We start from the raw sequence: 26,776 nt of genomic DNA on the forward strand, positions 1-26,776 counted from the left end.
TGGGGTGCAGGACAGGGGCCGAGCGCTGCTTGGGCGACGTCCGCTCTCCTGGAACGAGCTGCGCGAGCAACCTCACGGATCTTCGTCGTCCTTACTCGAGGTATAATTTTCTAGCTTGTGCACGTTACAGAGTACAGGTAGCAGATTAATATTAGGATTACTTCACCTAAACTTCGTCTAACTTCAGAGGTCAGTCAACTTTTCAAGCTGATTTGAATTCGATTAACACTACTGTTCAACTTCGTAATTGACTCTAAATGCCTCAAAAACGAAACTAGTCTTTCAATCACATGTCATACCGCATCCCGACAGCTGACACTCTCCTTAATAGCCCGGTTTAACTTTCTACTACATACAAATATCTCGGACATCATCTTCAATCTAAATTAACATATAATTACAGCATCAACGTAATTATGGCTACTCCTGGCCACTCTTTTGGTCTTTTAGATGGTAACCTTTAACAACCTTCTTCGCATTTCAGAAAACTAGCATGCATTAACCTTAATGCAGCCTAATATCGAGTACGCATCAGAGGTCTAGGACCCGGATCAAGCATACATTATTCACAATTTAGAAGCATTGCCAAATCGTGCTGTCAGGTTTATCTATTCCCGTCATACTGGTGCCACCGCACTACAGGCGCGTGCCGAACTTCATAACATCCGGACATCCCCATCTTGATTCCAACCTCAACCACCTCCTTCAAGCTCATATTTGGGGACCGAACTCTTCAAGGCAAAGTATACCTTCACTCGATGAACCTCACTAACCACTTCAGTGCGGCACCTAGATCATAATCAAATCAAATCAAATCAAATCAAACGTTTATTTTTGCACTCCATACAAAGAAATGCAGGGCACAGGACAAAAAGCTTGTCAGAAGACAGCTTGACAGGGCCCCTGCGCTCTTACAAATTGCTGGCGTACAGTGCAGCAAAAAGCATCGCTAAGGACTGAAACAACATGACATAATTACCACAATCAGAACGAAATTAGGTGCACAAAAGAACTGCTAAAAAGATTTAGTTGCTTTGACCTTGAGGAGTGATCGGTTGCAGACACATTAATGCAAAATTTAGCAGATACGCCTTAAGAGGGTTCGCCAGCTACAAGGCAACTCAGATTTGAACTTTTTCTGTCGATAGATGACAGCACCTGAGTACCCCAAAAAGGAGGTAAGTTCTATACCCCCTCCAGGTGTGTAAACCACACCGCGACACGAAAGTATTCGTTCTTCCGCGTACAAAAAGTAGAGCCCAGAACTTTGTGTAGGTATGTGGCCAAGTTTCCTGGGACCGAAGCACAAAAAAGTTAACCCCTCTCAAGCCATTGAGCAAAGAAGGATGTGGGGGTCAGACAATAGACCATTTCCCAGTAACCCACCAATTTAGCGTTTCCGGTTTGGGTTGCCTAAGCTTTCTTCCTTCTTTTCTGAGAAAATCCTTTTACAATGCTAGAGGGGGGCTACTGGTTTCGGCTGAGCAGACAGGTGTGGTTGGTTAAAATGACTGAAGCGAGGCTTGGTGCATCCCCAGGACATTACCCAAAAAAGGTCCCATTGTGTTGAACACCTGTGTAGTCAGTCTCCAAATAACAGGAAAGAAAGGAGCTCCTAGCACAACGCCTTATGACTGGTTTTCATCCCTTTCCCGCCTGGCCCTTTCCCGCCTTCCTTACATAGCTACAGAAGCATGTCCTCGATTGTAGTGACAGCCTGTAGCTTACTATGCCTAGTCTCGTACGAGCCTTCCCAGCGCCGAACACCCATCTTCCGCTTCTCAGCACCAACAAGGCACCAAGCAAATCAAAGTTGGATGAAACTTAAAAGGACGAGAACTGTGGTTTTTTCATATAAGCGGCATGCACTGTTTTGCTCGTTTCGGACTGATATAGCTCTAGACTTCGTGTGGTATTTTCTTTACTTATTAAATACGCAAAAACATGGAAGTATTGGTATCAGTTATGTCTGCCACGATTTTTGAACATACGAATACATTTTTTTTATTTAAAAAATACATATTTCACTTGTCTAGACAGTGCGTAGCGTTACCTAATACACAATGGCATTGTCAATTGCAATGCATTTATTATTGCGTTTGATCTCTCCACAAATTCTATCAGGAGGCCGCGCTGCAACATGAGCCCCCCCCCCCCCCCCCCCCCCGAACAAAATTTCTGGCTACGCCACTGGTGGTAGCATCCAAGATTGAGGCACAACACCGCTGCTTCGCAGGTGCGACGGCGCAAGTGAAAAACAAGTTTGCATTTATCCTCTCCCCTCCGTTTTTTCGGCTCGATAGAGTTTGCAAGCACATCGGGGCAGGATGGAGTTCAGTCAAAAAAAAAAAGGAATTTACTGGTCCCGACCCCTTGACTCCTGACTCGACTCGGCACGTTTACATGGACCCAGTAACCGGTTTTTGACCCGATAACTCGACTCATGAGTGTTTTGGGGCGAACAATGCCTTACTGTGTGAGCTAAGGGGGGGGGGGGGGGGGGCACCAGAAGCTCGAGAAAAAAAAAGAAAAGCAGAAATCCTTTCCAAATACAGCCCAAGCAAGAAAAAAGGAACGAAAGAAATAAAGTTCGTCCAGGTTATAAGAAAAAAGTGTGCGCATGAACACAGACAAGCAAGAAGTTTGTGGTAGAGTGTAGTAGCGACAAAATAAGTTGTCGCCAGGTGGAGAAACGTCGCACTAGTAAAATTTTAGCGCGAAATTCAAATCCCCGCAGAAAATACATACACAACTTTCAGAGCCTGTAAAACGCAAACACTAGGTTCGATACGGATATAAATTGCGGCTTAACAATCAAGAATGAAAAAGGGAGGAAATGTTGCGGACGAAATTTTGATATTTGGCTGAGTTTTTTCCCGAGATGACAGGGAAGTTCGACATATCTAAAAGCAGCATTTTTCTGGAACTTTGCGTCTAATTGGTAAAAAAATGCAACTTAAACAATAAAATCTGCCCGCAACATTTCCTCTATTCACTAAAGAAGAAAACGCTGCCACAAACCTCGTGAAAATCGAGCCATGTTTAGACACGGTATACCTTCTGAAAGTTCCCATGTATTTCCTATGGACACTGCCACTGGTGAACCCTCTTAAGTTCGGCCGGAATCATGCTGTATACATATATATCTTTTGAGATTAACTCATTTAGAAGCCTCCTTATACGAGTTTCAATGCTGCTCCACCCCTGACTCGTCCTAGAAAACAGACCCAACCATGGTTCTTGGTTCCGAAGAGAATATTGCACGTCAGGGGGCTGTTTCAGATTAAACAGTGATAGATATGCCTTATTATTGAATTGCAGGCATGTCTTATATCGCGCTATCAATCGGTAGCTATACAATTTAATGAACGGTATAACGTTGTACACTTGAAAAAGAGGCATTGATGGTGCGTCCCAAGAAACTCCCGCAACTTGCCGGAGGGCTTTTTTCTGTAATATGCGGATTCTATTAATATTTGCCATTGATGTTATACTCCAAACTAAAGAACCGTAGTCTATTTGGGATGAAAAAACTGCAATTATATATCTGAAGTTTAAGCCTTGCAGGTAAGACATGACGGCAGTTACACAGTACTCCAACTACTTTCGCCAAATTAGCAAGGACAAAGTTCACATGCCAGTTCCATACCAAATGTTCATTAAATATGACACCTAGCACCTTAGTCTGTGGTACAAGTGCAATTTTGTCTGACCCGATATAGAGGTCAAATGTGCAACTTATGTGTTTTTGGGCCACAGTATAAAGGGTTGCCTTAGTCTTTTCGTATTAATATACAGTGAGTTTGCTTGGCTCCAATGATGTAACTTCTCAAGAGTGGTATTGGCTGCATCATGAATATCGTGAAGGCTGTCAGAAATTATAAACACGCTCTTGTCGTCTGCATAGATAATGAAGGAATCACCGTCTGTGATATTTACAATATCATTTATATATAAATTGAATAACAAAGGTCCTAAGAGACTACCATGTGGAACACCGGCTTTCAGGAATTCCGGAGTAGAACAGTTCTCACTTATTACGACGGATTGCTGCCTGTTTGTTAGATAAGATTTCCGGAGACTTATTGATACTCCCCGAAAACCATAATGTTCTAGTTTCGCTCAAAATATATCATACAAGAAATGTTACTCTGCTGGTATACACATTCATTTGCGACCGCTTTGTAAACTCCTTCCAACTCTCTCCGTTCTCTGAGCTTACAAAGCACCAAACATCCTGTCGCGGACGCGGACGTCAACTTTTCGCGCTCTTACATGTGCACTCACAGACACCCTTAAGCCGGAACCGCATGGAGCATTTTTCGCGAGCGAAAAACACGACGCGCTGCGAACGGCCGCGTTGCAGCCGACGCGCGAGACCCCGCACGAGAAAAATGGAGCGCGCCGCGTTTTCCGGGTTGCCATACCACATAACTCCGAACGAGATGAATTATCTACAAAACACGACGCTTTTCCACTTCGGTGGTTAGGGCCTCGGTAGGTGCGGAGACCAGCTTCCAGAACCTTCCAGTTCCTTCTTACGATGCGCCGTCACCATCGCGCTAGCGAAGGGGAGAAGGCATCACTCAGCACGCTCAAGGCAACGCCCTCTCCGTCGGAAATAAGCAGAATTTACTCAAATTTTCTCGATCCTTTGACGGCGCACGAGGACGTTTCCTTTCGCGCCGCGCCGGCTAGCGAAGTTGAGGGGTAGCAACACACCCAAGGTTAGGCGCTCTCCGGGGGTTTCTTTCTCGACTGCTCTAACGGCACGTGCTGGCTAGATTGCTTACGCGCTGCGCCAGTTTTCGGAATATGCGCCGAATTTTGTGACATCCAGAAAGTAAATTTTGTTGTTAGACGGTAGCTCCAATGTTAAAACAAGCGGCTCAGAGCTTTGTTCGAGCAAGGTATATTAAAAGCACTGCATTCTGACGAATCCTGGTCACTGTCAATAAAAGGTCGCCGAAATTACTGAAGCCCTTCACTGCGGCGTAACTCATAGCCTCAGCCGCTTTTGAATGAAGAACGCCGAAACCCAAACTCAAACGGAACATGGTCATAACACACTTATCGTACAGTTTTTGTCAAAAGTTTAGAGCCCAGGGGGTTTGCCCCTAAGCCTTGTAGTGGGACTCCTGAAGCATTCGTGGCAGCCCTACCCATTGGAGAAGACAGGACCAGAAATCTTTTTACCTTCAAGAAATTTGGAGCGCTGGAGATGCATTACGAACCACACAGTGTGGCTCAGAAGCAAACCCCCTGGGCTCAAAACTTTTCACAAAGGCTGTACCTCAGCGCAAGCAACTCGCATTTACATTCATCACTACAAAATACATGGCGCTGCGTTCCACAGCTCACAGCAGTCGAATGAAATGCTTTGCAGGGTGGAATGGGATTTTTAACGGGTCCCGTTTCAAAATTTGCTTACTCATAATACTCACGGACGCTTCACTGCACCAAGATACTTCACGAAGTCAAAGACCACAACGTCTTTACTAGGTCCACTTTTTTTGCAGTTCGAACCAACGAGCATTCCTAGCATGCTACTTAGACCGTCCGGGCCCGGGAACTTCTGAACCTGCAGAAAAGAAATGGCCGATTTCACCACATCTAAAGTAAAAGATCCCTCAATGACTGCACACTGCTCATATTCAAGACAAGGAATCGCTTCTCCTAAGTGACTCAAATTGGACCCTCTGATCGGGTTACTATTATCACCAAACAGCCGCATATAAAAGTTAAAGAAAGCCCCTGGAATACATCCCCCCCCCCCCCCCGCCCTGTCGGACGTTCTTAACAGTCTAAGTAGTGAGTTCTGTAAAGCTTTTATGCCTAACGTAGCCCCTTACTTTTTGGTAGTTTTCAGTGCAGCTCGTGACATGGGCATTCTGCCTCCCACGTTCTACACTGGTCACACCGTACTAATCCCAAAAAAGCATATAGACGCAGATCGGTTGAAAACTGTTAAACGGTACCGTCTGATATCCTTATGCAACGTGGATTATAAGATATTTGCGAAGATTCTTTCTTCTTGTCTGCAGCTTGTGGCATTAGATTTATTAGGGCTGTACCAAGTGCGCGGAATCAAAGGCCGTCGTATTCGAAACCATAACCATATGGCACGTTCTCTTCCGTGTTAAGAGACAGTGCCAGATGAGGTCATTCAAGTGGCTCTTATTCAGATTGATCTGGTAAAAGCTTTCGATAAGGTCAGTCATGATTACGAAACCTATTCCACTTAAAACATCTGATGGACAGGGCTGCCCGCTATCACTTTGTTATTTGCTTTATACCTTGGGCCCCTATGTCGCAGTACCTACCAGAACACAGCCGTTCGTGGCATCTCACTATCACAATGTGAAATTAAAACTTAAGCTTATGCTGATGACATTGCCGTTTCTGCTCTGATAAAAAAGAGTGTGCTCGATGTTTTGAGTGTAACTAAGCAGTTTTACGATTCTTCTGGTGCGTCTCTTAACCTCGATAAATCTGGTGTGTTCTGGGTAGGACACTTGGGTACGAAACCGAGATTTTTTCGTGGCATCAAGTGGGACTCCAAAGATTTACAGTTCTTGGGGGTTCCATTGCATCAGTATCGCAAGAGTGGGCCTCGTTGGGATTCTCAGATCTCATTACGTGGGCGACAAACCCAGGCTTGGATGGGCAGGGAACTGTATCTATTTGTACGAGCACTAGTTTGCAATATCTTCTTGGTTTCAAAGCTTGTATATGTCATGCAGGTGTTGCATTACGCAAGAGAAAAGTAGAGGCAGTTCATACAATTTTTGAAACTTTTGTGTGGCGCTCTCAATGGGAGCCGACGTGTAAAGGCTATTAATTTCTCCCTCGGGAGGCCGCTGGAGCTGGTCTGCAGTACTTGTTTGTTCATCAGCCTGTTTCAAAGTTTTCCTTTTAGATCAGTTAACCGTCCCTTCCTCCTAGCTGTGTTTAACAGACGATTAAGTGCTAATTGAGTGCTGTTTGCACCCACTGGTCACAGGAATGAGGGGCCTTCGTGGGGTTTTCTTAACAAGTCGCCGACACATTCCATTTCCTCTCTGTACGGTTTTCCTCAGAATTCCTATACAGTCTATTCAGAAAACAGATGAACAGATGAGACGTTCATCGAAGTCTCTGTTCAGAGAGCAGTGTGCTATGGTGCGGTGGGTATATGCCGCGCAGGATGAGCCTCCTGCCTGGCTCCCTTTCGTCAATGCATGCGTGTGTCTCCCGGAATTTCGATGCGCTGACAAAGTGACAGTGGATGCTGGTACGATTGTGTATGACGAGTTCCCTGATGCAGCTCGCTTAAGTCAGACTTAAGCCTGTGAGTGTGGGTGTACTTCCATGCAATAAGGAAAAGAGGAGCCTTCGTAGCGTGTTCTGCGCATGCTCACCTCTGAATCTAAACGACTTTGTTTCGATTCCCCGGATCTGCACAAGATATTACACATGGAAGTTTTCGTGTTACAATGCCAGTACTGGCTGTTCTGCAACAGGAGCTTCTTAACACTACGGCGCTAACGCTAAACGTGCCAGTTACCTATGATTCTGGAATTGTCCGATTTTTCTTTTGCGGGCTTCTCAAGCTTGAGTAAAAAGAGAGGTTACTTTGCATCGGGGCTATACGGGAGCCAATACATGTGCCCTCATTTTTAAGGTAGGGCTTATTCCATGAAAGATAGGTGGTGGACTCCAAGTAAAATGATAAAAGCTCTAAAAAAATGACAGACAATTACGGTAGTCGGTAATGCGAACTTTCATCGTGGCTTTTGATGTATTTTAGTTTCGCTACCTTTCGGGATCCTCCCGTAGCAGCCACCTTCATCTGTCCATTCCTCCGCTTTCGTCTCGGCAGGTGGCAGTTTGCCCTGCTACTATTTCTCACCTGTCAAGTAGGGTGATAGCAGACTAGGCCGACATGTAGTGGCAGATGGCGTGTTACACTGCTAGCCAGCCTCCAGTATCTTCCCGTGACAGCTACCTTCGCTCTGCTACTTGGACATCCGGTTACGCCGACGGCTACTACTCAGGAACGCTCGCCTAAGAGCTCAACTCCAAAAGATACTGGCTGTAGTTCCGTTTGAGTTTTGAAAAGCCACTCATTCCGAACAGGTCATTGCATTCCTCGACACAGTGTAGTAACTTATCATGAGGTGGTGAACAATACAGGTCTTCTTATGTCAACCGCAAAAGCGCGTAGGTTATCAATGTTGCCAGACTGCACAAAATCTAAAACCTGACGAATTTTTAATTAAAAACGGGTCGTCTGTATTAGCAGATTGAGCTTACTTTGGAAATATAGTGACAACTGCCTTTTCCACGTGCCTTGTTCCAAAATAATAGTTCCAAAAGGCTTCTCAAGAATGTGGGCTTTCGGGCTGAAGAATGCAATAAGGAAGCCTTTTTTAGAGTCAGAAAAGCTCCTGGAGAGCACACACTCCAAACAGATAGGAGGTAACAAAGGGAGTGAGCAGTCCTCTCGCGTACTCCCATTTAATCAATGGTAGTGCGCTAGAGGACAGCTTACTTCCGTTTTTACTCCCATATAGGTGTATTCTTGTTTAGTGTGGACCGAGGTTAAGCTCGCCGCATTATTTTTTTCGCTTCACTCTTAACTTTAGCGATAAGGAGCGAGTGAAATAAGAGAAAATTGAAAATTGGTTTTTGAGGGAAATGGCGCACTATCTGTCACATCTCGATGGACACCTGAATCATGTCTTGGGGGAAGAAGATATGTCACGTGGCTGCCACACTACTACCTTTCCTCTACTTGAAGGTCAAATTGCGGCGCCGTTGTTGTTGGTGGTTATTTATTATTTTAAAAAATGCAAGGAAAAGATGTTGCTAGCGTTGGCATATGCCATCGAAACCTGAAGAACCTGAGCTGTGGCTCGCAAGAATAACGGGACAGGGAGAGGAAAGACAGAGAGAAAGAAATGGGGGGGGAGCGATGGTAACAAAGGATAGGGGTAGGACGGCAATATACACTAGCATGTGCAAATACAGGACGCTGATGACTTGGCTTGACTAGGGCAGTTAATATTTCGCTTTAAAAAAACTTGCCATACATTTAGCCTCGAGAGGAATTCGTATCTGCCGCGGCATGAACGCATATTTCAACTCTCCTCTGTCTGCACATGGCAGAGATTGCGGCTCAGCTCGAGCCAGTGATCAGGCCCGTGCCCTTTCGTTTTCATCATTCCTTAAGTCGCACCAGCCAACCGACAAGAGACCAGCTTCGCTTGTCTCTGCTCTAGGAAACTCCGCCATCGCAGTTTTCTTTCTTTCGACTATATTTAGCTTTGTTTATACTTTACCTATAATTTTAGCCATCACAATAGCATTTTCCTTCGCGTGTTAAAATTCATTAAAATGGCAGCCTCTAGCGCAATGCTTAGGAGATCGTCGTCTCCATTCCCTTTAATCTGTCCGCGATACCGTCCCACCTCGCGCGCTCTGGTATGGAAATTACCATCAGCTTTCATTCGTGGGCAATACCTTCCAAACGAAACAGCACGCGAAGGCTCCTTCTCAAGATTTTTACAAATACAATGCTGTGCCCTGCAGTATTGAAACACTTCAACGCCGAATTTGATGGAGGCTGCAAGCTGTGTGGAGCGACGTTCTCGGGCGTTTCTCACATCGGCCTACCCTTCCAATCTCCACCCATCCCAATCATTCATCTCCCATCCTTTTAGGGAGACCTGGGAGGCGGCGCTCCTCAGCTGCCATGACCTGCAGTCCCAACGGACCTTGGTCGCCATGGCGCTACCGGCGTTAGACGCCATTAGGGATCCGGAATAGGAGCCATCTAGATTTGTGAGGACCTGGGCCAATAAGGCCTGGACCAAAAAACCTCCTTTTTTACATAGTCAATAGCTGTTTCCCACCACCATCACCACCACTTGAACATACCAGCCAAAGTCCGAACAAGTGTCCGGTTTGAAACCTAGGAGAGAGAGAGAAAAGACTAGATAAGACGAATTTAGGGCCCGCCACAGGGTCCCCGTACGTCGCATTCCACTCAAGTGTTTATGTTCCTAAGGTCCATCACACTGGCAGCCTGGCCGGTGGCGGTGGTGTACACGGCAGGACCTGTGAGCGCAGCATGGTCTCCCAGTCTTCCCAGCTCTTGAGGTTCTCTAGGCCTCGAGGGGTGGGGTCCGCCGACCAGAAGGAGAGGGTGTGGAGGGATGAGGCGAAGGGTTCTGGGCACAGGGCGAAAGCAGGTGTGGGGAAGGAGGCATGACAGTGGGCAAGGGTAAGGGTTGATGGGGAGAGTGTGTGTAGTCTGCGCCAGAGTATTGCGTGTTTGTTACCTAGGGAGGGGTGGGGTGGGGGTTAGAACTGGCGTGAGGCTTTATGCCTGCGTCAGCTCGCTGAATGAGTTCATGCGCTCCTTCGCGAAACCCCGATCCGAGGTCACCCGAGCCCAGTATAACGAACCTCGGGCTCAAAGTTTGGCGGCCTCGTTTCCGGGACTCCCGGAGTGCGCAGGAACTCACATCAGCTACACATGGCACGGTGGGTGTATCGGGCGAATCCAGTATGCCAAAAGCAGGGATATCGACTCAGCCTCGAGCAAAATTTAGAATCGCGCTTTTAGAGTCGGTTAAAATGTACCGGACTTCCATGCGGGTGATATCAAGTGAAATAGCGGTTTCCTCTGCAGCCTCTAGGGAGGTGTCTGGAGGGAGGATAAAGAAGAGTCCACCACAGCTGCTGTCGCTTCATCACCCGAGCAGGCAGCGCCTACCCATACGACGTCCAGCTCGGAGCCGTACATTCGATGGAGTGCCTTCTCACGGGCTCTGCGGCGCGGCTAATGGTGGGACAGTGCATATTCCTCAGAAGCGGCCTGTGAGGAGCTGCCGGTGAAGGGGTCGTGGGATGGCGAAGAGGGTTGGGTCATTGGCCGGTATTCTGATTCCCAGGGAGTCCAGGATATACCGACCTGTGGAGGTTTGTGTGAGCCCGATGTATTGGGCCTGTCGGTGGGCCTCTGCCAGTTCCCCGACCGTGTTGTGGAAGCCCAGGCCAAGCACACTGTCTGTGGGTGCGTTGAGGGGAAGGTGAAGTGCTACCTTGAATGCCTTGCGGATCAAGACATCCAAAACGTTTATGTCGTGTTTGGATACTGGTAAGTATCTGGTAGTGTACAGCACACGGCTGAAGACAAAGGCATGAATGAGGCTACATAGGTCGCGCTCCTTCATGCCTGTGTGATGTCCCGAAACCCTGCGGATAAAGTGCGATATCGTGCCTAGAACCTGCTTGAGTTTCTTGAGGGTGGTGGTGTTTTTGCTACAGTTCTGGATGTGCAGGCCCAGTACACGGAGAATGTCAACCTCCGATACCGGGTCACCGTTCAGTTCAATGGCAATGGAGGAGCGGGGGTAGCGGCGGTTCTTAGGCCGGATGAGGGGCAGTTCCGACTTTTCTGGGGAGCAAGACCGTCAGGTGGTCCGTGCGTAATTTTGGGTGAGGGTGGATACTTCCTGTAAAGTGTCCTCTATGCCGCCGTCACTGCCATGGGTGGTCCACCGAGTGATATTGTCGGCATGGTGTGTGTGCTTCAGGTGGGGAATAGTGGCAAATTTTGGGGCGAGGGGGATGAGGGTAATGTTGAACAGGAAGGGCGAAAGAACAGACCCTTGAGGGGTGCCGATACTCTGAAGCGTGTGGGAGAGGGAAGACAGAGGGCCTAAGCGCATCTCAGCCGTGCGGTCAGTGAGGAATGCTTGAATGTAGGTGTACATGCGCATACCCACGCTCAAGGGGGTAGAGCAGTCATGATCGCCTGATGTTCAATGCGATCAAAAGCTTTGGAGAGATCCAAAGCTAAGACTGCCTTGGTGTGACCAGAAAGAAGCGGGTCGAAAATGTCGTGCGTGAGTTGCAGGATTGCGTCCTGTGCGGATAGATGGGGGCGAAATCCCACCATGCTATGCGGGTATAGATTGTCCGCCATGTGACTTGTGAGTCTCGCTAACAGAACATGCTCAAGGAGCTTCCCGAGGCATGAGGTTAGTGAAATCGGGCGAAGGTTTTGGAGTGTAAGTCGTTTGTTGGGTTTGGTATTTATATATTAACTTCGCGTGGCGCCAGGACAGCGGGAGGTCACCCTCCCACCAGCACTGGTTGAAGTATTTCGTAATCTGGGTTATCGATTGGTCGTCCAGATTACGGAGAATGGAGTTTGTGATTTGGTCTGCACCAGATGCGGAGTTGGCGCGGAGAATCAGGAGGGCCGCTCTGACTTCCCTCTCCGTGTTGTCGGCGTCGAGTGTGGGATTGGCTTGTCCTGTGTAGTGGGGTAGAGGTGTGGGGGCACCTGGAGAGATGTACATGGTTTGAGGTGTATCTAGGGGGTGTCGGGATCGTCATTGTGTTCGTGTGTGATGCGTGTCACGTGGTGTTGTGTTGCTGATTTGATGTGTGTGGGGTGAATGAAGTGTCGGAGTAGTTGCAATGCGCGTTTGCTGGACAGGTTTCCGGCGATGCCGTCACATATCTGTCCCCAGTTGGATCGGTACAGCTCCTCAGAGTGTTGTTGGAAATATGTGTCTGCAGTGCGGCCAGCCGCTTTTAAGTGCCGTGTTCTGTTTGTTGCCTTTCCAGTGTTCAGGGGGCTGTGATAAGCCCACCCAGAGGTGGGCTAGGCGTGTGTCCAGAGCAGGGGTTTCGGTGGTACGTTCGATGTGTCCCGTGTTGTGGTGATCGTCATTCTTGAGTGATTGAACCCATGAGTCGATGTCTGCGATGGGAATGTCTGGGAAGGCGGTGCGTGCAGCGCGAAGGGCATCCCAATTAATGAGATTGTGTGTTGTATTTACGTGACGGGGTGGTTTGTACGGGAGATTGATTTGTATAATGTAATGACCACTGCCGAGTGTATGTTGTGTTCTGTTTCAGATAAAGCCGCGGATGTAGCGGCTCAGCGTCAGGTCCGGACTGGTGTCCATGCTCACACTGTTGCCAATCCGCGTAGGCGCATGAAACTTCTTGCGAACAGTGAGTTGTAGGTTCTGCACGAGTAGCCAGCGCTTGCGACATCGATGTCTTGTGGTTGTGTATCCCCAGTCAGTAAGTATGCTGAATGTCCCCGTCGATAAGTAGGAGATTTTTCCCTGGTAGATGTAGTTTTCGCAGTAGTGATTCTAGCGGGGCGATCAGCTGGGACGGGGGGTGGAAAGGTTTGCTATAAAGATTGAAGGAAGTGCATGTGTGTGATGTATAGTTCAGTGATCACGCAGGGCGTCTCAGACGTGATGTGATGAGTTTTGTAGTTGAGGCTGCGGTAAATGAGTGTGGACGCCCTGGGTGTGTTAGTGGCATCTGAGTGTGTGTAGCTGGGGAGGTTTGCTCGATGTGCAGTCTCGGGGAGAAGTATGGGGGGCGTGGGTGTGATGGTGGGAAGGAGAAGTTACAGAGGTGCACGCTTGGCTCGGAAGCCGCGGCAGCTTCAAGTTAAGATGGGGAGAGAGTGCTCCACCCCGCCATATTGGATAGTGAGGAGATTGAGGAGGGTAGCAAAACGGGTGTCGATTGGTATGTGTTGCTCAGGAAAGGTGGTTTGTGCTTGCGGAGGGGGGATGGGGGCCCGTGTACTGTGCGACGTCAGTGCACGTTAAAGATCCCCAGGTGGTCGAAATTAATCCGGAGACCTCCACTACGGCACCTCCTTCTCTTTCTTTCACTGCTACCTTCCTCCCTTTCTTACGGCGCGGTTTAGGTGTCTGCCGAGATATGTGAGACAGATACTGCGCCATTTCCTTTCTTCAAAAACCAATTTACCACTTTTATTTTAGTAGAGGGGATTTGAAGTTGGGTGAAGCGATGGGTAAGATTAGGTTTCATGAGCTCCAGCGTCTTGGTAAGCATAGCGTTCATGCGCTGCTCAAGTTTTTCGATCAGGGGGGCGGAGAGGTGATTGAATCTGGCCTCGAGCCGGGCGTCCAGGTCTTTTTAGTTTGTGGTCAAATTTTGCTTCGAGTGCTGCTAATTTAGCATCTATTTCTGTGGGCACGAGAAGGGGTGGGGTGTCTGAGGTGCGCTGCTTGTTTGCAAGGGAGGGTGTTCGAAGTGTCTGTGGATGATGAGGTCGGATTAGTGAGAGGGGGTGCGGGTTGATGAAACCTACGCATGATTGCATTTGGCGAAACGCTTCATACAACTTCAGATCAAAATTCAACAAATTAAAAATTACTCTCAAAGCGGGACATCTAATCGCGCATTACGTGTGTCAATCCAATTTCGTAGCCGAAGCCCATAGACAGTCATGCCATAGGCAGCTATAGTGTGACCCACACCCACCAACGCCCATTCATGTGTTTTCACTATTCGACTCCCGACTGATGGTTGCCGCTAGTTGCGACCAGCGTTCCTGTACTAGATGTTTCGCTGATTCGAACGCAGTCAGTCCCATACTTGTGTGACAATATGGGGGCCAAAAACATTTGCCTTAGAAACCGCCGCCTCGTCGAGTGTTACAGTGGCACAACGCCGGGAAGACGCTTCAACGGCCTCCCTATGCAACCGCATAATAAAAAAAACGGCTGAGGCTTAGCTAAGGTTAAGCCTAATCAGATGCGAAGCATATTGATGGCTAGGCTTGGTAATACATGGCTTTCCTTGGTTGAATACTTGGTCATTTTAATACAACCACTAGAAGTGTAGCAAGGATTGCCGTGGCAGCTATATACGGGATCATCGGTGAATTCAATGCAGAGTGTACAACCGCTGCCCCAGCACCGGCTACAACAGCATTCTTGGCACCCATGGAAAGTACATTGGAAACACCCTTAGTTATTCCACCACCGCCACCATTCCCTATAGACTGTATTGATGTACCCCCAGCAGCAGGCAGCGCCTCTGATGTGGAGCCTCCACCGCCGCGGCCGACCGCACGAGCCGGCAGCCCATCTCTCCTCTGCTGTGACGTCATGTTGTCACGTGGTCAGCCGCCGCGCCTCTGATGTGGAGCCTCCACCGCCGCGGCCGACCGCACGAGCCGGCAGCCCATCTCCTCTGCTGTGACGTCATGTTGTCACGTGGTGTCACGTGGTCACGTGGTGTCACGTAGTTTAGTTCCATTAACGTTGGTCACGGTGCTAGCTCCACCGCCGTGCTCGACGGGCTGTAGCGTAGCTCTAGTAATATGCTTCGCATAAAAATTGGCTAGCGCTTAGCTAAGGTTAAGCCTGGATATCTCGAAGCGAAAAGCTGCTGTAATCTGCGATAAACACGCGCTTGCGGCGAACGTCACGCGATGACGCACAGCGCGCGGAGCCTATGGGCAAGCGCGCCTTATATACCCCTCCTTTCAAACGCGCACTGCGCACGACTGCGGCGACAGGTCAAACGGTGGCGAGGAGGAGAAGCGGCGGCGCACATGCGCAGTAGCCTGCGCCGTGCGTGACGTCACTCGTGCTCCGACGTACGCCGGCTCACGCGAAGCGCCGTGCTGACTAGCGTAGTGAAGCTTTTAGCTTCAAGAACTGAAAAATATGACAGAGAGAGAGAGAGAGAGAAAACTTTAGTTACAGAGGAATTCGGGGCATGCCCCAGAATCCCCGCACGACCCCACTGCACTCAAGTGTTTGTTCCGAAGGTCCATAACACTGACAGCACGGCCGGTGGCGATGGTCTGCACGGCCGGGTCCTCCGAGCGCAGCAGGGTCTCCCAGTCCTCCCAGGTCTTGAGGTTCTCTAGGTCCCGCGGGGGAGGGTCCGCCGGGCAGAGGGAAATGATGTGGAGGGAAGAGGCGAAGGGTTCTGGGCATAGAGTGCATGCCGGAGTGGGGAAGGAGGGATGATAATGGGCTAGGGTAAGGGGTGAAGGGAGTGTGTGTGTCTGTAGTCTGCGCCAGAGTGTTGCGTGTTTGTTATCTAGGGAGGGGTGGGGCGGGGGGTAGAGCTGGCGAGAGGCTCTGTATGCCTGGGTCAGCTCACTGAATGAGTGCATGCGCTCCTTCGTGAATCCCCGATCAGAGGCCACCTGAGCCCGGTTTAAAGAACCTCGGGCTAAAAGGTTGGCGGCCTCGTTTCCGGGATTCCCGGAGTGCGCGGGCACCCATATCAGCTCCACTTGTTGGGGCGGGGGGGCATCGGGCGAGTCCAGTATGCCAAAAGCAGGGACATGGACTCGGCCTCGAGCAAAATTTAGAATCGCAGTTTTAGAATCGCTTAAAATGTACCGGGCTTCCGTGCGGGTTATAGCAAGGGCAATGGCGGCTTCCTCTGCAGCCTCTGGGGACGTGTCTGGAGGGAGAGGTAGTGTGAGGAGGGCGGATAAAGAGGAGTCCACCACAGCTGCTGTAGCTTCATCACCCGTGCAGGCAGCGTCCACCCATACGGCGTCCGGCTGGGGGCCGTACGGTCGATGGAGTGCCTTCGCACGGGCTCTGCGGCGGTGCTCATGGTGGGACGGGTGCATATTGCTCGGGAGCGGCCTGATGAGGAGCTCTCGGTGAAGGGTTCCTGGGATGGCGTGGAGGGTTGGGTCGTTGGCCGGTATTTTGATTCCGAGGGTGTCCAGGATATACCGACCTGTGGAGGTTTGTGTGAGCCTGATGTATTGGGCCTGTCGGTGGGCCTCCACCAGTTCCCCGATCGTATTGTGGAGGCCCAGGCCTAGTAATCTGTCTGTGGGTGTGTTGAGGGGAAGGTGAACTTCCTCCCCGCATATGCAACTATCAACCCCTCATGCAGTAACACTATATGCCGCGGTTGCTCAAACAGGAATTCACGAACACCTGGCACAAGGGCCAATTAGAGTGAATGCATGGAGAGGGAGCCACGAGTCATTGCGGTCACGAAATCGGAGCCGAATTGTTAACGCATTGCCCCCGGCATCGATGAAGTTGATCGTTCATGCCTCGACCACGGTGATATCAAAGACCTATAGTAGAAGACAAAAAAATGAAAATTGGTTTTAACGAAAGGAAATGACATCCTCGGTGAACACCCGAACCGCGCCGTAATGGAACGGATAAAGAAGGGAGTGAAAGAAGGAAGGAAGAAAGGCGCCGTAGTGAAGGTCTCCGGAATAATTTCCGGACCACCTGGGGATCTTCTCACGTTCACTGACATCGCGCAGCACACGGGTGACGTTTGTGTTTCGCCTCCATTGAAACTGGGCCGCGTGGTCGGGGTCTGGCTCGGTAGACGGGCGCCTTAACCACTGAGCCACCGCGGCGGGTGCGAACGCAGCTGGTGAGGATAAGGTAAACGAAGATTTGTTGAAGGACAGAGGAAGGATTGTGCTAGCAAAACTAGCCACCCTGTATACGCAATGCCTTATAACCTCGAACGTACCAAAAGCTTGGAAGAATGCTCATAACTTGATTCATAAGAAAGGAAACATCAAGGACTTGAATTACAAACCGATCAGCTTACTGTCCGTTACCAGCAAAGTATTTGCTAAGGTAATCATAGTCAGGACAACCTTAGGCTTTAATCAACAAGATAATCAGGCAGGCTTTCGTAAAGAATACTCGACAATAGACCATATTCACAATGTCAATCAGGTGATAGAGAAATGCAGAGAATAAAACCGACCCCTATAATAGCCTTAATTGATTACGAGAGTTCATACAGGATACTTAAGCAATCTGCGATTCGCTGATGATTGTCTTGCTAAGTAGCTCAGGACATGAACTGCAAAGCATGATTAATGAGTTAGGCAAGCAGAGCAGAACGGTGAGTCTAAAAATTACCATGCAGAAAACAAAAGTAATGTTCAACAGTATAGCAAGGGAAGAGTTCGCAGTTGGTAGCGAGGGGGTGGAAGGAGTAAGGGAATATGTCTACTTCGTACAGATACTGATATCTGATCCGGATCATGAGACGGAAATAGCCAGAAGGAAAAGAATGGGGTGGAGCGCATATGGCAGTTTCTCTGAGATCATGAATGGCAATTGGCTCATATCCCTCAAGAGAAAAATCTACAGCAGCTGTATCTTACCGGCGCTCACCGATGGGGCAGAAACGTGGAGGCTAACAAAGAGGGTTCAGCTTAATTCAAGGACAACGAAGCGAGCTATGGAAAGAAAAATAATAGGTGAAACGTTAAAAGATCGGAAGCGGGCGGAGTGGGTGAGGGAGTAAACGTGGGTTAACGACATCCTATTTGAAATCAAGAGGAAGAAATGGGTTTGGGCGGGGCATGTAATGCGAAGCCTGATAACCGTTGCCCTTTAATCAGAGTGGATTCCAAGAGACGTCAAGCGTAGCAGTGTCGGTAGAAAGGTAGGCGGATGAGATTAAGAAGTTTGCAGGGATACGACGGCCGCAACTGGCAAAAGAGAGGGTTAATTGCAGAGACGTGAGAGAGGCCTTTGCCCTGCAGTGGGCGTAGTCCGACTGATGATGATGGTGATGACTCCGGCTGAGTAGACGAATTCCTTAACCACTGAGCCACCGTGGCGGGTATTATCCGATGATCACAACAGTATTTTCGCCGACTGATTAAATCACGTTTATTGTACTATACGTTCCGCCGACATGCAATGCGGGGGCGGTTAAGAGAAATCAACGTCGACTGCTAATGTCCAGCCACAATAACAACATAATTGCCTCAAGGCACTCAGCTGGAGTTCCGCACGTGTAAATAAAACAAACCTGAATTAACAAGTCAGAACATATGCATACGAAATTTATGGACATAAAACGACAATACAAAAAAAGACGGTAACATGCAAAAAAAATTCGACCGGACAAGCGCCATCCCCCTACGAAGAGGGGGCGGCGCTCAACTCGTCTCTGGTGTGGACGACGTGGTGTCGTCGCCTCCCTCGCCGCTGCTCAGACCTTCATCTTCGGCTACGCCAGCGTCTGGGTCTTCGGCGTCGAGGCTTTTATTATTATCGCCGCCGGTGACGTGGACGAACGGCGGCAACGGCGCGCGGGAGCTGGAGGGCAGGCTCGGCGACGTGTTCTCCTTGTCCTTGCCCAGCGCGTAGAAGGTGACCACCGCGGAGGTCGTGATGACCACCAGCGCCACGCCGAAGATGAGGCCCAAGCTGTGGCCGGAGGCGCCCATCTGCAGCAGAAGGAGTAAAAAAGCTAGACACAACAGACTCCACAACATCCCAGCATCCTAATAGCTTCTCTACTGCCCTTCGGTATTACAGAAACTCCTACCAAAGCACTTCCATCACTGCAGCAGGCACAGTGAGCACGCACCTGTTCTGTGGCGCAGTATAGATGCATATTTAGTGGTTGACAGCTGTGCCTTGCAGTCGTTCATAGCGCAGCACACTCACACCAGTTAAATACATCACTGACATGACAGAACCGTATCCAATCCACATATCTAATACCTGCCTGCCGTCAGGGTTGTTCCCGTGTGGCATGTGCATCGCGAGAGTGCCCGTTATCTTTGCAAAGCAGATAGAGGTTATCTATAAAATTACCGTACAATTTGTATTCTTGCCGTCTTTTCAAAGGGATCTTAGTTCCCGTCTTCCATTTCAGTTTTCAATTCCTAATTCTTAATTCCTATTTCAGTCCATATGCTGTAATAAAATTCTCAGTTATGAGTTTTGGCGTGCTTGCATTGGTAACTACAACGCTCGGAACAGAGCTGTGTCATGCGAGTAATTGGAAGAGTACCTTGTTTAAACACAGCTTAATTGTTTCCAAAATTTTAAATTACCCCTATACAGCTTTTATATTCTTAAAGGTTGCCCCGGTATTGCAAGTCACAAATTGATAAAGACGGCAGTTCATTAGTTAAACTAGCCGGGCTTACAAATCATCCTTTATATTATACACAAAACCCGGGAAACAAAGAATGTTGATATATTCCGCGCAAATTATGGGAAACTAAACTTAAAATTCCGCTTATTCACATGTATCCTGAAAGTGTCCGACCACGACAGCACAGATCTCACTGATAAATCATTCTGATTTATGCAGTACATTTCTCTAACCTAACAAAAATGAACATTGCAATATAGTTGGCTCTCTGCCTGCTTCGCGTAAAGTGTACAGTTTCAGCGATGGTGCTTCTTTTTCTACCTTCATCCTTTTTTTTTCTGAATGTCAAGCGTATTTTGTACACCACATGTTTCATGTCCCCCAACCTGAAATTGTCTGTTATTTTCAATAGGTGGGACGAATGTTCACCGAGATATGTGAGACAGTTACTGCGTAATTTCCTAGGGGGCCGAGTTAGGGTGCCTCGATGCGCGCGCTCCTCCCGCCGCCGCCGTGCAGGGTGGAGACAACCGCGTCGTCTGCTACGACGTCCGCCATTAGGATGCCCGCTCCGTACGCAGCCAAGGGCGGCGAGCCAGCCAGTGTCACATTCACGGTTTTTGTAATTTCGCGACATCGGCTGTTATGAAGCCGTGGTGGAGGACATCGGAAATTTCGTCCACCTTAGGTTTTTATTAACATGCACCGATATCGACCTAGTACAAGGCACTGTGTTTTTCAGCTCTATCGAAACTCGGCCGCCGCGGCTGTGTCGCGCCCGTGCAGCCGAGCGCCATATACCGCCCAGCGAACACATCCGGGCCACTTTTAATGTTTCTTTGTAGTTTCAAACGTGATTTATAATTTTTGCGGAGCATTACTCGCTAATACTACAAAATAAACGACTTCTGGAACATTTTTGTGTTAAGCTTGAGTATACATATAGGCATGTTCTTTCATTTTACATTACACAATATAGTACTTTACGGCTATTTTACGCTCAGAAAAGCATTCCCATAGCTATTCTGAATTTCGTTTTCCTTTCTTTCGCGTTACTTTCGATATGCAGATGGAGATAAACAAACTTTTTAATACATGCCAGATTACTTGGTGCTTCACACATATGGTTTCTATAGCATTAAATTTTGACTCACGCAGTCACGGACTATAAGCCCTGTTTAGCATATCTTATGCAGCAATATAATGTAAACTGCTCACTACTATAAATCAGATATCGATGCCGCTAAAATAAAGCAGCCACACGGTTTCTGAACAATGAAAAAAGAAACTGCATCCGATAATTAGCGATTTCCGATGTGATAGCTTGTTTATTTGGTCGGAAACCTTAAAATGTCAAAAACAAGCGCTACAACTCACTGCAAATTAACTGCAGCGCATGTCTTGCTTCCATGCCCATTGACTCTCGCAGCTTCGAGCTGACGCAGGTGAATGCGTAGCCGTACTCTTGCATAACTTGATATCAGTATGTTTGCCAGAGAATCCTTGTGTTGCTGACAGGCCTCCATAGTGAATCGTGTGTTCTTGTTTAAATATTCTGTGACAGCCTTTAGAGGGGACTTAAGGGTGAACAGATTGTCTGTCCAGGACGTGATTCCTTTAAAGTGCTCTTCGCAGGTTTGAAGAAGGCTCATAACCGCACCACTCGGATAACACAAGTTCTCACCATCTTGGACGTACTCTTTCAGTGCAGTCCCTTACAAAAATGACTTTTGAGCTTCAGTTGACGCCTTGTTGAGCTCCTGTCTAATCAACTGGAAACCAACATGAACTCAATGTATGTTGAGCATACTCAACACCTGCTAAGCGGAATTTTTGTTGAGCGTAGTCAAGAGATTTACTGTTGAGCAATTTGTGTTGAATTTAGGTTGAACCATCTCAAGGCAGCCGTTTCTAAGCCTAACTAAATGAAATCATTTCGACATGCATCTTGTAAACAGAACCTGATCACATTACACATATTAAGAACGCATGCAGCACCCGTTAAAACTCTCATAAACCGGTCAGTCATTTTCTCGCATAGAAAAAAGTGCAATATGCTCATTCAGGCATACCTACTTTGGAGGGTTCGTATGTGCTCTCATAAAAAGGGGGCTTAATTAATGCTATACTTAAGTTGTTTATGAACGAATCAAGGTCGTCAAATAATAGACCGTTGCATATGCACTTGATTACTTCTACTACATATAAAATAACTAAATATTAATAGTAATAACTGACATAACTTTGCTAATCGGCAGGCCACAACCTGCGCATGTCCGGACACCCCTGAGTAGGACTATATAAGGGCGAAGCCGAGGTTGTACTTAAGATCGTAAGATGAACTCTGTCAGTTCTTCCTGCAGCCTCGTGTGCAGTACTGTCCCATGCTCTTTATCTGATGGAGGTGTAGAGCTAGGGTGTATGTATGTAGGGTGTATACGCACAAACACATACGTGTTTGTGCATATGTATGGAGCACTACGTCACAGGGGATGACGGCTTCATGTTAACGAGAAATTGCAGCAATAAATATGAATATACCTCCGAAAATTGCATTGGTAGTCGGTCCATCTGGCGCAATACGAATGTATTCCCAGGATTTTTTTCTATTTAACCCCAGCCAAGATTCAGAATGGCGTGTTGATTAACTCCCGTAATTTCAACATGAATTCAACTTGAACGCAAAGCAGAAATTTCATTGAGAATGTTCAACTCTAGCTCAGTGGCCACTTTTCCAATGAGTTTCAACTCGGCCTCAATAATTCACCAACACTAGCCCATCCTGGTCACAACAAAAATTCAACATGGCGTGTTGAGTCTGCTCATGAGAACTTCAACACTGTCCCAAGAAGCATTTTTGTAAGGGGTTAAATATGCATGCTCATGGTTCGTCGAGCCAAGCATTGCAGCCTTGCACTGCTCGCAGTTCGTTTTCTTCAAAATTCCTTTCACAACAAATCCGCCAATATGATGCAAAATACTGCACTCAATTGAAGTCAGTGCTTCAATGAACAGAATTTCCCCATCGTCAATTTCCTCTTCAACATCTCCAACGTACTCTTTTTTTCCTTGTGAAATCATATCAAGCAGGTACTCAGAATCATCCGTTTCATAGCTTGAGGTTGCTGGTGTGTGCAAAAACTGACTGACGCATACAAGTTTCAAAGCACATTTCATGTCATACGCGTTTGGAACGGGTTTCCTGTGACGCACAACAGAAAAAAGATTCTCCAGGCAGTCCTGTAGCAGTCTCCCGGTGAGAAAGAATTTGTAGCCATCCATTTTAAGCACAATATCTTGCAAACGAAGGACAACTGTTGTTGCAATCATGAGACCTGCCTGTGAGGGCTTCCACTGGGATGTGCTGCCCATCTGCATGCCTTGAATTGTGTCCACTGCCAGGCGCAACATGTGCAAGGCTTCATGGTACTTTGCCATATCTTGCCAACTAAGTGCAACTGACGGATGTCGTGAGGACATCAGTTTGTACCATTTTGCGATGAGCTCCAGGAACCATGATGTGGTTTCAGCTTCTGGTTCGAGCACTTTCTCTCTTATTAGGCAACGAATGGCGGCTGGGGATTCCTTGAAGAACTGAACTGCTATGCCGACCTTCATTTTTGTGAAGTGGCCTTTGCTGACATGAGCTTCAGAAAGTTTGGGTGCAATTTTCAGCTCTTTGCTAGAGTCGTATTCTACGACAGCGCGCACGTGCTCCAGCTTGACTTTGTTTGAGGGTAAGCTATGTTGGCAGACAGTTGCATCGCTCAGCGTAAAGTCAATAGAGTTTAAAAGCTGACCTCGGATATTTTTTATCACGTGAGCCGCGTCCGCAGTGAAAAAGAGTTCCTTTCCCTGAAGCATCGGATGAGGGATTGAGCACACAGTGTTAGAATTCCTATGGCTAGAAAAACCTAACTCGCGCCACATAGCTCTGTTGGACGCTCCCATATCAGAGGTTACCACAAGCACTCTAAGAGAAATGTCAGCGCAAAGCTGCACGATTTCCAGAACAAAACTCTTAAGCAGACCCCCGTCGACAGAGCTTCCTGTAAAATGGTATGCGATTACCTGCTTCCACCTTGTGTTCAATCCTCCGACCATAAACACTAAGCAATGACATGCAGGTTCATCTGGAACTGCTGGAAATGTTTTCCCTCCAAACACAATGTCTTCAGCACGATCGAGGTCATACCCTTGTACAATTTCCATTTCATCGAGATAAAGCACACAATCTTTTTCAATATCTTCCATGCCCTCTGCTTTTACTCTGAGAACGTCAATCACTTCAGTTAAGATTCCTGGTAGGAACTTGAGTCCCTGAAGACGACGGACAAGAGTCCTATTAGAAGGCAGTGGGTACCCAAGTCTTCTTAGGGTTTCGTAGCCTGAAGTTCCACTCGCAAATTTGATCTGAAGGGCTTGTTTAATTGTTTTGGACGACCAGGTGGAACCTTTGTTGCTGTTCCGAGACAGGGCTCGCATTTGGTCTTGATTTAGGAACTTCAGTTTTTTTCGTAACATTTCGCTGGCCTTTTCCATTTTTTGAAGCTTCCTTTTAATTGACTTATTTGTAGCACTTGTTTTGCTGTGAACTTCGCTAAGTTTCGCGTATTTTTTCTTCATGTCCTCTAGCTGTTTATTAAGTGTAGCACATGAGCTGTTACTGCACTTCTCTGCACGGGTTGCACGAAGTGCGCAGGCAACTTGCAGGGAATCATCTGTGGCGGGTATTGAAGTTTCTGGAATGGAACTTGGGCGAGGTGAGTTGTTCATCTGACTTTGAGCCGTCTCCCTGTCGTCACTGGGCAATGGCTGCAGTTCTTGATTTGCCGTGTGTGGCATATCAGCCATGTCGTTGACGTATTGGTCCTGAATTTCTGTTGATGTGGTATCAGAAGCACTCTGTTGATGCTGCAGAGTGCCCCTTTGCTCTGCTGCCGCAGGCACCCCTTGTAACCTTTCCTTTGGCGGCTTCCTGTGCTTAGGCATCGCTGAAAAAAGAGAGGCCACACATGCTGCAAATCAGATGGTGCATTATTTTATCATTACGAACGAGCATGCTCCAAGTCTTGCTACGTTTAGACATAAAATTAAATAAAATGCAAAATTGTCAGCATCATGCTTCTGGGCGGAAGGCGCGGCTGATTTACCTCCCTGTAAAAAATGAAAACGAGCTATTCTATTGACCGGAGGTATGAAGAGTCTTACTGTAATGTGAGCCGTCTAATTCTCTGAAGAAACATTTGTGTGAATTTTATGTTCGTGTTTTTGCACTTTATGCTTTTGTGTTTTGTTCTGAAATTGTTACCCCTCTTGCTAGGACCCTTCACTGGGTCTGCAGTATGATGAAAAAAAAAAAATAATCGCTCCACGTGAGTCTACAAATGGCCGGTCATTACAGTACTAAGTTAGAACAATCAGGCTAAGAATGAAAGAAGCAATAGGATTAGGAAAGAAGCGTTGCAAACTTTCGTTAATGTAGAAATATGTGGCTTATTATACCTCTGAAGGAAAAAAGCGTTGGCACAGCATTGGGCTTCAATTTTTTCCACCCGTCAGCCCTATTCTGCTCAAAGGCGCTTTCTTCAAAATGTGCCTGTAACACAGAAACATGCAATGATCAGACAAACTTATTAATGTTTAAATTGAGAGGGCTTCACACTAACATTCTAAACAGCTAAAAATAAGTAACACAAACAGGGATATGCCCAAACAGTTATAAGTGAAATTCAGGTGCTTGTTAAGATATACTAAGAATGAGGCAAAAGACCGTCGACTTCTTTCTGAAAAAAAAAAAAAACGGGGACAGTGCGAGGAAATTATTGGACACTGAAGAGATGTGTGCTTCCCATGTTAAGATACTAAAGGTTCTTGCCTTTGCTGCTAGGTGGAACATGGGCAGTGAGCTAAGAAATTCCTTTAAAAATAAAACGTTGCACTCATATATGTGCGCGCAAGAAGGCAATGCTGTAAGTCAATCCTGGATTTTTCACGACTTCCCGCTTTCGATCATGCTGTCCACAAATTTTGTGGAGCTTCAATGAAACAGCTTTCTCTTTCGTCTGATCCTGTCATCACCATTAAGAAATTTCCGTTGTTAAAGGGCTCCGTAGTCATGAAATCCTCGTCACTCATCTCCAGTCAGATGTTCAGATAATTCACCGGTCATCGAATGGGGAAAGAAAAGCGAATGTCTAGACAAGCGTGATCACAAAACACATATCGATCACCAAGTTAAGCGTGCCTTTATACATGCAGTAACTACCAATTAGCCGTTAGTAAACTAGTCATAACGAGTCCTGACATGATTGTCATGGCCACACATGCGTCTTGCTTGGTCATACGCCTCATTTCTTTTTCTCTCTCACACACACACACACACACAAACGGGCGCGCGCACGCACGCACACCGTCTGAGTTGGACAGCGGCACAAGAATACAACGCCGAGAAAATTCCTCAAAGCGCTCTGTATGTCATAGCATAAAAGGTAACTTAGAGCTCCCCTTACGTTCCACTGCGCACAAAAAAGAAATTGCACAAGGATCCGGTAGCAAAGAGCGCACATCTTTACGCGCTCGCAGTACTACATGTACAACAAGAGATTATAAGAACTAAGCATGTCCTGTTGCCCAGAAATAAACGAGTTAAACACGCAAGCATATGCGCCAGATATCTAGGATACAAGACTGACAAACGCTACGGTATAAAGCATGCAAATGAAAGAATAACTACGAATACAGAAGAAGCATAACTTACGCTGCATACACACGAGCGGTCCGTGGGTTGCCACTTGTCGCGCTTGATTTTTACGAGCCAGAGAAGCCGTCTTTTCGGTTCTTTAGGGAACCGGTACATCTTCCACTCATTTCGTGAGTGGTTCGTGCACTGGGGCACGCAACACCTGGGCATTTTGTCCCAGAAAACGCCGCGCACGTGCCTCTCCCAAGCAGCCGCGGCGACGCGTGGGGAGCGAAATGGCCGCTGCCGCTCCGGAGGTGGCGTTCGCCCCTTCAAAGAATGGCACCACCCTCCAAGAGGGCGCGCGCATCGAGGCACCCTAGG

At 47.6% G+C, this 26,776-nt stretch overlaps 2 protein-coding genes across 2 annotated transcripts; both read right to left on the reverse strand.

Annotated features, from left to right (window-relative positions):
- Positions 1-18,760: 18,760 nt before the first annotated feature.
- Positions 18,761-19,370, reverse strand: LOC149338909 (uncharacterized). The gene is made up of 2 exons (XM_089550828.1): positions 19,332-19,370; positions 18,761-19,051 (listed from the first exon to the last, which is right to left on the reverse strand). Exons 1-2 carry the CDS (start codon positions 19,368-19,370, stop codon positions 18,761-18,763), a joined length of 330 nt encoding a protein of 109 aa, XP_089406954.1.
- Positions 19,371-22,441: 3,071 nt separating this feature from the next.
- On the reverse strand, positions 22,442-26,623 carry LOC149338910 (uncharacterized). Its single transcript, XM_089547805.1, has 3 exons — positions 26,471-26,623; positions 25,216-25,309; positions 22,442-24,704 (listed from the first exon to the last, which is right to left on the reverse strand). The coding sequence occupies exons 1-3, from the start codon at positions 26,621-26,623 to the stop codon at positions 22,510-22,512; spliced, it is 2,442 nt and encodes an 813-aa protein (XP_089403931.1). The 3' UTR covers positions 22,442-22,509.
- Positions 26,624-26,776: the final 153 nt, after the last annotated feature.

Source organism: Amblyomma mixtum, chromosome 6, assembly GCF_055824585.1.
Source record: "Amblyomma mixtum isolate Tamu chromosome 6, ASM5582458v1, whole genome shotgun sequence".
In the NCBI taxonomy this organism is placed as follows: Eukaryota; Metazoa; Arthropoda; class Arachnida; order Ixodida; family Ixodidae; genus Amblyomma; species Amblyomma mixtum.

What these genes read in the sequence shown, in the direction of transcription:
- LOC149338909 (XM_089550828.1), bottom strand. Translation starts at nt 19,370, where the DNA reads ATGCACATGCCACACGGGAACAACCCTGACGGCAGGCAG. An exon ending in ACAACCCTGACGGCAGGCAG is followed by an intron (nt 19,052 to 19,331) that starts GTATTAGATATG and finishes CTTCTGCTGCAG; the next exon opens with ATGGGCGCCTCCGGCCACAG.
- LOC149338910 (XM_089547805.1), bottom strand. Translation starts at nt 26,623, where the DNA reads ATGCCCAGGTGTTGCGTGCCCCAGTGCACGAACCACTCACGAAATGAG. An exon ending in ACCGCTCGTGTGTATGCAGC is followed by an intron (nt 25,310 to 26,470) that starts GTAAGTTATGCT and finishes TCTGTGTTACAG; the next exon opens with GCACATTTTGAAGAAAGCGC. An exon ending in AACGCTTTTTTCCTTCAGAG is followed by an intron (nt 24,705 to 25,215) that starts GTATAATAAGCC and finishes CTCTTTTTTCAG; the next exon opens with CGATGCCTAAGCACAGGAAG.